The sequence below is a fragment of the Chiloscyllium plagiosum genome, chromosome 22 (assembly GCF_004010195.1).
Source record: "Chiloscyllium plagiosum isolate BGI_BamShark_2017 chromosome 22, ASM401019v2, whole genome shotgun sequence".
NCBI lineage: Eukaryota > Metazoa > Chordata > Chondrichthyes > Orectolobiformes > Hemiscylliidae > Chiloscyllium > Chiloscyllium plagiosum.
Genome location: NC_057731.1, coordinates 16,631,470 through 16,644,210, shown reverse-complemented (window position 1 = coordinate 16,644,210; position 12,741 = coordinate 16,631,470). Strand labels below are relative to the sequence as shown.

At 41.0% G+C, this 12,741-nt stretch overlaps 1 protein-coding gene across 1 annotated transcript in view; it reads left to right on the top strand.

Annotated features, from left to right (window-relative positions):
* The window catches only part of kif11 (kinesin family member 11), a 42,054-nt gene that overhangs the window by 15,423 nt on the left and 13,890 nt on the right, over window positions 1–12,741 (top strand). Inside the window, exons 9-15 of the mRNA XM_043712495.1 lie at window positions 1,140–1,285; window positions 1,918–2,014; window positions 2,226–2,321; window positions 2,926–3,014; window positions 3,708–3,795; window positions 8,333–8,521; window positions 11,366–11,573. Coding sequence (XP_043568430.1) covers window positions 1,140–1,285; window positions 1,918–2,014; window positions 2,226–2,321; window positions 2,926–3,014; window positions 3,708–3,795; window positions 8,333–8,521; window positions 11,366–11,573 — 913 coding nt within the window. The remainder of the gene's footprint in view (window positions 1–1,139; window positions 1,286–1,917; window positions 2,015–2,225; window positions 2,322–2,925; window positions 3,015–3,707; window positions 3,796–8,332; window positions 8,522–11,365; window positions 11,574–12,741) is intronic.

Below are 12,741 nucleotides of genomic sequence, written 5' to 3'. Positions count from 1 at the left end.
CTTTTTGTGGCTAGTTGATGTTCATGTATCCTAGCCACAAAAAGACAGACCTACTCTCACTGGTATTCTTTCTTACGGATGAGGAAGGGCACCACTTCAACTGGGACAACACATCCAGCCTAGGACAAGCTGAAAAGACATGTGTGAGAATTCCTAGAAGCGTGGCATTCCAACTGGAACTCGTATCAACAAACACATGGACTTGGATTGCATTCAAACCCCTGAGAAAAAGAACAGGAAATGACATCACCAGCCCAAAGAAACCCAAGCATATAAATAGCAGGAATCATCAGCAGTGCTTTGTCTGGAGGCTGACTGAAGATGTTACCTGCGAAACGTCTGAAATGAACCTTCCAGCTCAGTGAGCAAACCTACATCTAGAATAGATACCTTTTTAAAAATGCAGCTAGAATAATGACCTTGGCACACTTATCATTGTTATCAGGCACATTGAATGTGCACCTGCAAGTACAGGTCCCAGCTTCCATCACTGATCTCTTTGCCAAGTCTCCTTCTGCTCTTTGGTGTCCAGTGGCGCACCACAATTCTGCAAAAGCCTCATGTTAGTAAGTACGTAATGGACAGAATTCCTAATTGAGATTAACATCTGATGGCCTTGATGCAACTGTATTTAGTGTAACATCCCTTCAGGACTGAAGGGTTTAATTATTTCTCTGATCAAGTAGTCTGATGCTTATTGTTGAAGCTTGAATGATAAATGCTAGCTCTGGTGGGGTACCACGAAAGTGAATTAAAATTGGGGACAAACTTCAGGAAAAAATGTGTTGAACATGATATTTTGACTTCTTTTTGAGGCTATATTACAGTTGTAATGATTTAAAATCAATTGCAGAAACTTTTAGCAAAAGAAAAATTAACTTATCCCATTAAACACTGCTTTGTTCAGTTCAGAAGCAACATTTAGACCAAATTGTCAAGTATAAGAATGTTTAATTCTATGAAGCATAAGCCAACAAGCCAAATCATCGGGCAAGATATTCCTCAATGGACGCGTTACGCTGCAATATGCCATAAATTGTGCTCAGCCCAATTTGAAAAAGCAAAACTATCATTAGTCTGTAGTCAGAAAAAGTGAGCAAAGTCTTGACTGGATTCAATTATTTCTTGATTCTGCAAAGGTGGATCTTGCTGGAAGTGAGAATATTGGCCGATCCGGAGCTGTTGATAAAAGGGCTCGAGAGGCTGGCAACATCAACCAGTCATTGCTTACTCTTGGCAGAGTAATTACAGCTCTGGTGGAGAGAGCCCCTCATGTGCCATACAGGTAAAAACCAAATCCCAATTCAATAACTTTTAACTGTCAACGGAACCTCTCCAGGAGTTGCTTGTAAATCTAATGGGGATTTCTTGAGAGCAAGCCTTCTGGTGATTGATCTTTGATTGTAATGAGCAGTGTGTGTGATGCTGGAGAAGCACAGCAGTTCCGGCAGAATCCAAGCAGCAGTTTCAGCCATAAGCCCTTCATCAGGAATGAGGCCAGTAATTGTAATTTGATTACATTGACCGTGGTTTATGTAACCTGAACCTAGAGTATTGCAGTAATGTGCATTTGCTCTAAATATTTGGAAATAATGTCTTTGCACCAAAAATGTTAATGAGATCCTATTTTTATATTTGTGACTTGCGCCAACTAAATGTTGCATTGTTCTGTGACTGAACTTTTAATCATTTGAGTATTGTTGTAGAATGGATGTAACTCAAATATTTCAATGAAAAGTGAAGATGGATCAGAGACAGAAACTGTATAGATTCAGCTTGTTGAAAATACAGGCCTCCTGTTAGAAATGTTTTTTTAATTGGCCATTTGCAGTGTTTACAATACAGAATGGAGGAGGAAATAGGTTGCACAATTCGAGTTTTCTCAAATGGCTGTTTCTTTCTTCTGTATATTTTCAGGGAATCAAAGCTAACTAGGATCCTCCAGGACTCGTTGGGTGGACGGACTAAAACGTCTATCATTGCCACCATTTCCCCAGCTTCTGTGAATTTTGAAGTTAGTATAACCTATTTTTGTTGCAGTGATAGAGTGACAGTTATTCCACGTAATGTAGGTTTTAATTCTGTTGTTCTTGTGTGCTGTTTGCCTCTGAAGTAGTTTTCTAATCAATTCATGGACATGTTATCTGCCCATAATGTATGTTTAACTGGAACTGATAAGTTTGCATATAATCGACTAATCCAGTCCAAATGTCCCTAAATGATAGGAAACGGTCAGCACTCTGGAATATGCCTACCGAGCAAAGAACATTTTGAATAAACCTGAAGTCAACCAGAAACTCACCAAGAGGGCCCTGATTAAGGTATTCAGCATGCAGCATCTCACTAATGCAGTCTTATTGATTTACTCATGGTAGCGACATACAAGAGTAGTCACGCGGGATTTCCCTAAAACCATCAATTCAATGAGATTCTTATAATACTGGTTAAAAGGTAATGCCAGAATCTCCATTGTTTGATACTGAAAATTCTAATTTAGGGGTAACTTTAATCTGACAAAACTCTTAGTGGAAGTGGACAAGACTTTCTCCCTGTAATAGAGCTAATAGAGGTTGACGTCACAGTCAACCTCCTGGGATGAGTTCTGACCTCAGTAACTCTGAAGTTTGAATAACTGCAGAATTCGATGTCAAGCTGTGCAAGTGCAGAGCCGAGTGACAAACCTGACTGATCATGTATCTGATCAGTGATTTTTATATGCACAGGAATGGCATCTCTTAAAAGATCCAGCATTAGAATACATTCATTGGCTTTTGCTTGTTTTTTCCTGCAATCTTTTTAAAATGTAATGCACAATAATGCCCACAATCATTCTCTTTTGTGCTGTCAACTGCTCTTTTTTTTTTGAAGAGTTGTAAATGATTGAGTGCATCTGGTATAATTATATAATTGTGCGTTGCTTTTCAGGAGTACACTGAAGAGATTGAAAGACTGAAGCGGGATCTTGCTGCAGCACGTGAGAAAAATGGAGTGTACATGTCTGCAGAAAACTATGAGTGAGTATATCATCTGTAAGAACAGGTGCTGGGGCTCTGAAAAGCCATGGAAACGATACAAAACATCTGAGCTTTGACTTTTGGAATCTGGTATAATTTCAAATTGATGCACTGTAGGGTAATTTTTGCAAAATGAGATTCCAAGTGCAGAGTCTCATTTAATACTAATGTCGGTTGGAGGTTTGCATTGCAATGTGCAATGGTTTCATCTCCCTTTTTAGTCAGATTGCCACATGCCATTATTTTCTTGCAAATAGTAGGTACTAAAGTATAAGTTTGGCATCGTTACTGACTCTACATATTGTACTGAATAATGCATTAAGACTGATCTGATGCTATCACTTTATCTTCAATGTGTAGATGTGGATAAATTCTTAATGTGTAACCGCAGCCATGGGGCTCGCTGCACTGTTACTGACACTATTGCAATTGGCCAGAGCAAGTTGCATTTCAAGTAAGGTGGTATCACCATCAGTTTGCTCAGTCTTGTACAAGATTTTAAAATGTCGAGGTTGATCCCATCCTCTTCTGGATGGAACTGAATTGTTCAAACTGATCTTCAATATTTGGGAAATGGTCAATAGCATCCTGGAAAGAGATTGCCATTGTGATACTCTGTTTAAATATTTGATAGGGAACAGATGCTCTATATTCTGGAGCCATGATCTAACTACATATTTGATTTCTTCTTAGATTTATGCAAAGTAAGGTGGCTGCTCAGGAAGAGTTAATTACTGACTATGTGGAAAAGATTGCTGTCATGGAGGAGGAGCTGAAACAAGTAAGGAAACCCTATGAAATACTCTGGTCATAACCCGCTCCTATAAGAATGCAAGTTGTAAAGTAACTAAACATATCCAGAGCAGCATCACTTAAAGTTAGATATCAAGTCACAAATGGAGGTATTACTTCATAACCAGAAGATTGAACAAAAGTGTATTTGAAGGAGAATGCACAGGTTTGTGGAGGGGATTCCACAATGTGGGGTCAAGGCAGTTGAAAGGCTGTCTACTGTTAGAACAATTGACATCAGAAATATCAAATACCAGAATTGGAGGAAATCCGAAATGTTGAACTCTTGTCTGGCTTGGATAGGGTTACACAGATAACAAAGAGTAAGACTAGTAGGATTTGAAAACCGGGGTGAATATCTTATAATTTAAAGATTTTGCCAGAGCAGACTGTCGTTGGGTAAGTGGAATCAAATGTGACTCAGCAGCCAGTGGAGTTTTGAAAGACTGCCATTATAATGGGGCAGAAGGTGATGGGCTGACCTTGAAAAGGTTAAATAATCAAGAATAGAGTAACGAAGGTATGAATGATGGTTTCAACTGCAGCTCAGTTGAGGAGTTGTCTGTCAAATAACCTTATTAATGTGGAAATGAACACTGAACAATGAAGGATGATGGGTTCAGATACAAGCTCCAGGTATCCAACCATTTGTCTGTATGTCAGGCAGTTACTAGGAAGAAGGATGAGAACAGTTCGACAAAAGACAGTGACTTAGATCTTCCAAATATTTAGCTGCAGTAAGTTTCTTCAATACCAGGTGTTAAACAAATAGTTTGTCAAGCCACAGAGAGACTGAGAAAGATGGTGAGACAACTAGTTCTATTAGCATATGTTCAGAAACTTTTTCTGAATGAATATTGACGGGCAGCAAGGGGATGGGAAATATAATGGAGTTGAACACAGATCACTGGAATGCAGGTCTCCTTTCAAAAAAAAAAGTTGAATTGACATCTTCAAAATATTGTAACCCTTTGCATACGTTAAAGGTTCACACAGCCTGTTTAAAGTGGGTGGTTGGTTAGGATAGGGAACTCAATAGCATCATGAACTTGCAAAGCTGCATTTTTCTCTTTCGATTCCTAGAGCCTGCACCCTGCAATTCCTTCCCTAAAACACTCCACTTCTTTTTTTTGTTAAAGAATCTCTTTAAATCCTGGCCCTTAACCAAGCTTTTAGTCCCTTCTTCTATAATCTCCTTAAGGGGCTTGGTGATGTCAATGGTTGAGACTGTTTCTGGGAAGCACCAAGATATTTTGCTAAGTTAAGGACACAATTTGCCATAAAATATAGGAGTAGGCCATTTGGCCCGTTGACTCTGCTCTGCTATTCAAACATAACTAATGTTTCTGAACAAGCTCATTTGTTGTCTGATATGTCCGAATTATGCTTGGGGAGTCAACCCTGTTACTGTTATCCACAAGTGAGAGATGTTCAATCATTCCCTGATCGCAAACCTGTCTTTGTCTGTGGGCTACATAGAACATAGAACAGTACAGCACAACAGGCCCTTCAGCCCACTACGTTGTGCCAACCACTAATCCTCATGTATGCACCCTCAAATTTCTGTGACCATATGCATGTCCAGTAGTCTCTTTAATGTCCCCAATGACCTTGCTTCCACAACTGCTGCTGGCAACGCATTCCATGCTCTCTCAACTCTGTGTAAAGAACCTGCCTCTGACATCCCCTCTATACTTTCCTCCAACCAGCTTTAAAACTATGACCCCTCGTGTTTGTTATTTCTGCCCTGGGAAATAGTCTCTGGCTATCGACTCTATCTATGCCTCTCATTATCTTGTATACCTCAATTAGGTACCCTCTCCTCCTCCTTTTCTCCAATGAAAAAAGTCCGAGCTCAGTCAACCACTCCATAAGACAAGCCCTCCAGTCCAGGCAGCATCCTGGTAAATCTCCTCTGAACCCTCTCCAAAGCATCGACATCTTTCCTATAATAGGGCGACCAGAACTGGACGCAGTATTCCAAGTGTGGTCTAACCAAAGTTTTATAGAGCTGCAACAAGATCTCATGATTCTTAAACTCAATTTCCCTGTTAATGAAAGCCAAAACACCATATGCTTTCTTAACAACCCTGTCCACTTGGGTAGCCATTTTAAGGGATCTATGTACCTGCACACCAAGATCCCTCTGTTCCCCCACACTGCCAAGAATCCTCTGCTTAATCCTGTACTCAGCTTTCAAATTCGACCTTCCAAAATGCATCACCTCGCATTTATCCAAGTTGAACTCCATCTGCCACCTCTCAGCCCATCTCTGCGTCCTGTCAATGTCCTGCTGCAGCCTACAACAGCCGTCTATACTGTGAACGACACCTCCAACCTTTGTGTCATCTGCAAACTTGCTGACCCATCCTTCAATCCCCTCATCCAAGTCATTAATAAAAATTACAAACAGTAGAGGCCCAAGGACAGAGCCCTGTGGAACACCACTCACCAAAGACTTCCAGGCAGAATATTTTCCTTCTACTACCACTCGCTGTCTTCTGTTGGCCAGCGAATTCTGTATCCAGACATTTAAGTTCCCCTGTATCCCATTCCTCCTGACCTTCTGAATGAGCCTACCATGGGGAACCTTATCAAATACCTTGAAGTCCATATGCACCACATCCACAGCTCGACCCTCATCAACCTTTCTAGTCACATCCTCAAAGAACTCGATAAGGTTTGTGAGGCATGACTTGCCCCTCTCAAAGCCGTGTTGACTGCATTTAATCAAGCCATGCTCTTCCAGATGGTCATAAATCCTATCCCTCAGAATCCTTTCTAACACCTTGCAGACGAGAGACGTGAGACGTACTGGTCTGTAATTGCCGGGGATTTCCCTATTTCCTTTCTTGGAGAGGAATTACATTTGCCTCTCTCCTGTCCTCAGGTACGACTCCAGTGGAGAGCGAGGATGAAAAGATCTTCGCAAGTGGCAAAGCAATTGCATTTCTCGTTTCCCAAAGCAGCCAAGGACAAATCTGGTCCGGGCCTGGCAGCTTGTCAATCTTAATGTTTGACAAAATTTTCAGCACATCAGCTTCCTCTATCTCTAACCATTCCAGCATGCACACCTGTTCTTCAAAGGTTTCATTCACTACAAAGTTCATTTCTTTCGTAAAGGTAGAAGTAAAAAACTCATTTAGGGCTTCCCCTACCTCCTCAGACTCCACACACGAATTCCCTATGCTATCCCTGATCGGGCCTACTCTTTCTTTGACCATTCTCTTATTCCTCACATAAGTGTAAAATGCCTTTGTGTTCTCCCTAATCCGTTCTGCCAAGCCTTTCTCATGCCCCCTCCTGGCTCTCCTCCAACCATTTTTGAGCTCCTTCCTCACCTCCCTGTAATCCTGTAGAGCTGAGCTTGACCCTAGCTTCCTCCACCTTATGCCAGCTACCTTTTTCCTTTTGACGAGAAGCTCCACCGCTCTCTTCATCCAAGGTTCCTTTATCTTACCACTTCTTGCCTGTCTCAGAGGGACATATTTATTCATCACTTGCAACAACTGTTCCTTAAACAGTCTCCACATGTCTATAGTGCCTTTACCATGGAACAATTGCTCCCAGTCCATGCTTCTTAACTCATGTCTAATTGCATCATAGTTTCCTCTTCCCCAATTAAATATCCTCCCATTTTGCCTAATCCTCTCCTTCTCCATAGCTATGTAGAATGTGAGGCAGTTGTGGTCACTCACCAAAATGCTCTCCCACCACAAGATCTGATATCTGCCCTGGCTCGTTTCCGAGCACCGTCTAGAATGGCCTCTCCCCTCATCGGCCTGTCAACGTACTGAGTTAGGAAACCCTCCTAAACACACCTTACAAAAATAGCTCCATTCAAATCTTCTGCTCGAAGGAAGTTCCAATCAATATTGGAAAAGTTAGTCGCCCATTACAACAGCCCTACTACATCCACACCTTTTTCCAAAATCTGCCGACCTATGCTTTCTTCCATCTCCCTGCTGCTATTGGGGGGCCTGTAGTAAACCCCTAACGAGGTGACTGCTCCCTTGCTGTTCCTAATTTCCACCCATACTGACTCGGTAGGCAGATCTTTCTCGACAATGGAAACTTCTGTAGCTGTGATACCCTCTCTGATTAGATTCCCTGAAGTCACTGACTGGAATTTAGTGGAGAAAGCACACAGTATTGTAAAGTACAACTGGAACCTGCAGTGGTTGTAAAAAAGGAACTGCATGAACATTATATAGTTTTGTTGCTAAAGTGATTGATCAGTGATCAAGAAAGAATCCTAGTCAGGATCCACGCTTTTACTTCATTAAATAGGCTTTATGTCACATTTGCAAAATTTCACTTCAGGCCTTATTTGTTTAAAAGAAAAATAGCATCAATCACTAGGATTTTAAAAATATAATTCTTTATCATCTTGTGACATAAAAGGCTGGGTATTGAACTATTTACATCTATGTCTGTCTAATTTAGGATTTATCTGACCATTTAACTACTGTGCAATTTCTTAATACAATTGTAGTTTTCTTTTTAACTATTTGTTTCATTTCTAGATCAATGAGCTATTTATGGAAAACAAGAAGGAGCTTGAACACTGTGCATCTGAACTGCACCAGCGAGAGCAAGTACTTCAAGAGACCCAGCAAGACTTGGAGTTGACCAAAATAAAACTCTCTGAGGAAGAATTTATGTGTGATGCTCATGCCCACAGTGAAGAAAAGCTCTACAATACAGCCAATGAGGTAGGAGGCGGCTTGGTTTCCTCCTGCAATGTTATGACCAGCTTCTGCCGTAAGAGATTCTGTGATCATAGCGAGTTCACCTCATTACAAAACGTTTGAAGGCTCCATGATGCTAGGTGGTTTGGGGGTGTCTTATTCCCTTGAATTGCTCTTTTCACAAACAACTGTGCTCTGTAATGTAATCGTGTTTAGTAACATGCAACTTGCTAGACATAATCTTGGTTTGAAATCGGTCACTTCTGATTTATTTTTGAATTTTGTTTTGTAAAGTTAACTTCCTCCGTTGTATTTCAACTCCACCCACTTACGATTTTATTTGACTGTCAGCAAAACATTTTTGGGTTGAGCTACTTTTGCTCAATAGTGACTTTAAGTCCATTTATGCAGATGTAACTTAAATTTCAATGCTTTTCCAAAAGAAAAGTGACCAAAATAGATATGCACAGGTTGAAATGTACCTTGCAGTTGTTGCAGAAAACAGCATGGTAACATTTCAAAATCTGTTAGCCATTCTTTTTCATTTTGAGAAATGTCATGAACTCAAAGACATCCAGTAGGCAGGCTGGATGGCTGACGATATCAAATGTTAGAATTTCAAAAATACAGTCATAGAGACGTACAGCATGGAAACAGACCCTTCGGTCCAACCTGTCCATGCCGACCAGATATCCCAACCCAATCTAGCCCCACCTGTCAGCACCCGGCCCATATCTATCCAAACCCTTCCTATTCATAGACCCACCCAAATGCCTTTTAAATGCTGCAATTGTACCAGCCTCCACCACTTCCTCTGGCAGCTCATTCCATACACGCACCACCCCTCTGTGTGGGAACAAGACCAGACTGCTAATGTTATGACAAAAATAGAAATGAGTGAAACACTGCAGATTAAGCAGGATTTCTGACTAGCGAAACTGTTGGAATGTCCAATTTCTTCTGACCTTTTATCAGAAGCCTATTCACCGTTTCCTCTATGGTCCCAGATTCAAAAGCACAGGGTGATCACCTCCCACTGCTACTGATGACAATCATTTAGTATCAAGGAAGTAAAAGGTGGTATTTTGAGTATATCTTCCCAGATGTCATGTCTGCCCTATGCCAGTTAACAATCTGTTTTCAACTTCACATCCAGCAATAAAGTTCTATCTTTAGACATTTTGTATAGTATGTCCATGGCATCAGAAATGAGCTTCCGTTTTAAAGCCTGTATAGAGCAGACGTGGGTGGTTTTCTTGAATGCATCAGAGAATTGTGCAACGCATGATATACTATTCTCTCTGTATTTAAGTTAACTCTACTGATTTAGTGTCTGAGCAATGATCTGTCAATGTATTTTCAGTCTGCATTTCAAAGGTAGGATACATGTTTCAACATGTGATGCAGACCAGTAACTGCTTGTCAGTCTGAATATTGAGCTGAAATCAGTATTTGTTTCATAGCAGTCTTAAAATACATGGCAACCATTGTCTGTCAGCCTGACAAAATGCATTTTGTTTACAAAATTGTGCAACTTGCAGATTGGTATTAAAATCCTTTTGGTGGATTTCCATTAACCAGTTATTTGGGGAATTCACACTCCAAAGCACTTTGTCCCCACCCCAACCTTTTCTAAACACAAATGTAGATCTTGGGCCACCTGTCATAATGTCTGCCTACTAGATGCTTCCATATCAAATTATTGTTTAATTGCAAATGAAGCTCTGCGGGATGAGGTGATGTTGAAGGTGCTGCATAAAGCTGTGTATATGCTGGACGTGCCACCACCAGTATATTACAAAGGGTGTCCATTTAGAGACAAATTCCTAAAGCAGCGACCAATCCCCCTCATACTGCCAGAAGTTCTGAAGAAATAGCTTCAAGTGGTCGCTGTGTAAATTTGAGGATTCTGGGTGGCCGGACAAAATATTAGAATCCCTACAGTATGGAAACAGCCGATTGAGTCCACACCGACCCTTAGTGTCTCACCCTGACCAATCCTATCCCTGTAATCCTGTGTTTCCCATGGCTAGCCCACCTGACATGTCCATCTTTGGACTGGGAGCAACTGGAGGAAACTGACACAGCCACTGGGACAATGTGTCAGACAGTCATCGCAAGGTGGAATCTTGTCTCTGGTGCTATGAGGCAGCAATACTGACCACTGAGCTGCCCTGTTGCTGCACATATGGAATCAACAATATTGCCAGGATGTACTTTACAGCACCAGGGGCTCTTCTCCCAATAGAAAGCTGTGACCTTATTTTAAAATGTGATATGGAACATTTGGAGTTAGGAGTTCCCTTTTCTCCTCCCCTGTCCCAGGTTGTGACTCCAGGCTGCCATCCCTTCTCACTTTCACCTTGGTACCTGTGGCAGAATCTTTCCTGGAGTCAGGAAGCTGAGGAGTGGTCGGACTGCAACTCTGCCTGTTTTTATCCCTCACCCCGTCACCACCACATTATCATGGTACCTAACATACAGCAGTGACCCCAGCCCTTCAATATAGCCTTCCATCTCCATAAAGGGCCCCATGCAGTCTGACTGTGCAGCAGAAGTTATCTGAACCCCCTTTGCTCTAAAGAGGCCATGATGCACAGGGACCGTTGGAGAAATGCTGCGCATAGAATGCAGTGATGTCAGCACGAGCAAAAGTGCTCCTCATATGTGAGGGCCTGCTGACACTGGCTCATCTGCGCAAGTACAGGGACCATGGTGTGTTCTGGATAATCACTTGGATCTCAATAGCAAGTTATTTTGTTGATGTCAAATTCACACACCATGAGGCTTTCTCCACCATCCCTCCATCCCGTCCCCAACTTATTTGAATTGTGTTCTTGTTTGTAAAGTCTTGCTTGTTTGTTTCAGTTGTTGCAAACGGTTGAAGACAGCACAAAGGATGTGTCAGGCCTCCATGCTAAGCTTGACCGCAAAAAGGTTGTTGAATTTCATAACTGCAAGGCGCAGGATGTCTTCATGAGGCAGATGAATGACTTTTTCGCTGAAATGCAAAAGAAAACTGATGAAACTCGTGCGAAGCAACAGGGAATGCTTGATTTCTATACCAAGTCAATTGGTAAGTTTCTAGGTTATTTCTCTTTTCCACTTTTTTTGGGAAGCAAAGCTGCAAATTTGTTTGAACATGCATGGAATGAATGGCTGATTTCAAGATGACTGAAGATCAAATCATTTATCCTACTTTTCAGTAACTTCAGTTTAAAATAGTTGACTTAAAAGAGTAAACTCCTTGCTTTCCCTCTTCTCTTCCTTCCCCCTTCTCCCACCTCCAAACTTTTCAGTTTAAAATAGGCCCTCCAAATCTATTGAGGTAAATTGCATACTGACTGTACTATCATTTTGGCAATCTCACGTTTCCACCCTAAACTTAACCATGTATTGCAACAGGTCTCTTCAATGCAGGGGAAAATTATTTTCATACCAGTGATTCTCCAAAGATGCTGCTCAGTCAGTTATAGTGGACACAATCCCACTAGAAGAAAGTCAATGAAGTAATGAGGCGTGTAATATTTGGGTGTGCCTCCAGTGCAGTCACATGGTGTAACTGTTATGGTTTCTTGCTGGTTTAGAGATTGATCTTAGCTGAATCTTCAATTTAAAATTTTGTATTAAGAAAGAATCAAACTTTACAGTGCTCTGCTTAGAACCCTGCTTTGAGTGCTGTGTTCAGTTCAGATTACCATGACCCAAATTATTATTGAACCTGGTGATGAGAAAATTTACCAGTCCTCAAAGTTTGATCTCTTGTGATGGAGATCTGAGTTTTCAGGCAATTGTGAAAAATCTTGTCCTCTCTCGCTGACATTTGAGGAGGTTCCATCGGGTTGTGATGAGTTTTAAGTTAAATTACAACTTGAAACTTGTTTTAAGTTAAGACTCCAGGGCATGTATTTAAACTAACAGGAAAACTTAGTACTTTTCACTTACTTACAGCAATGCATGAAATTGAAGTTTGGCAGAAAAGAAGTGTTTTTTTAAACAAATTACAGGTTTTGGTTGAAGTGTGAATCCCAGTGCATATTTCCCTACTTTTGCACCAGTATCAGATGCTGTAATTGTAGAATCAAATATGATCCATTACAGCCCAATACTCTGATAACCTTGTTCATGAGCCACATCAAATCTATATCCACCCTGTATCTGCACAAGCCTCTTTATTAAACCAACATTGAAGGCAGTGAATTAACTGTAGGTGAAGGGTTGAATTTATTATTAGTATTTCCAAA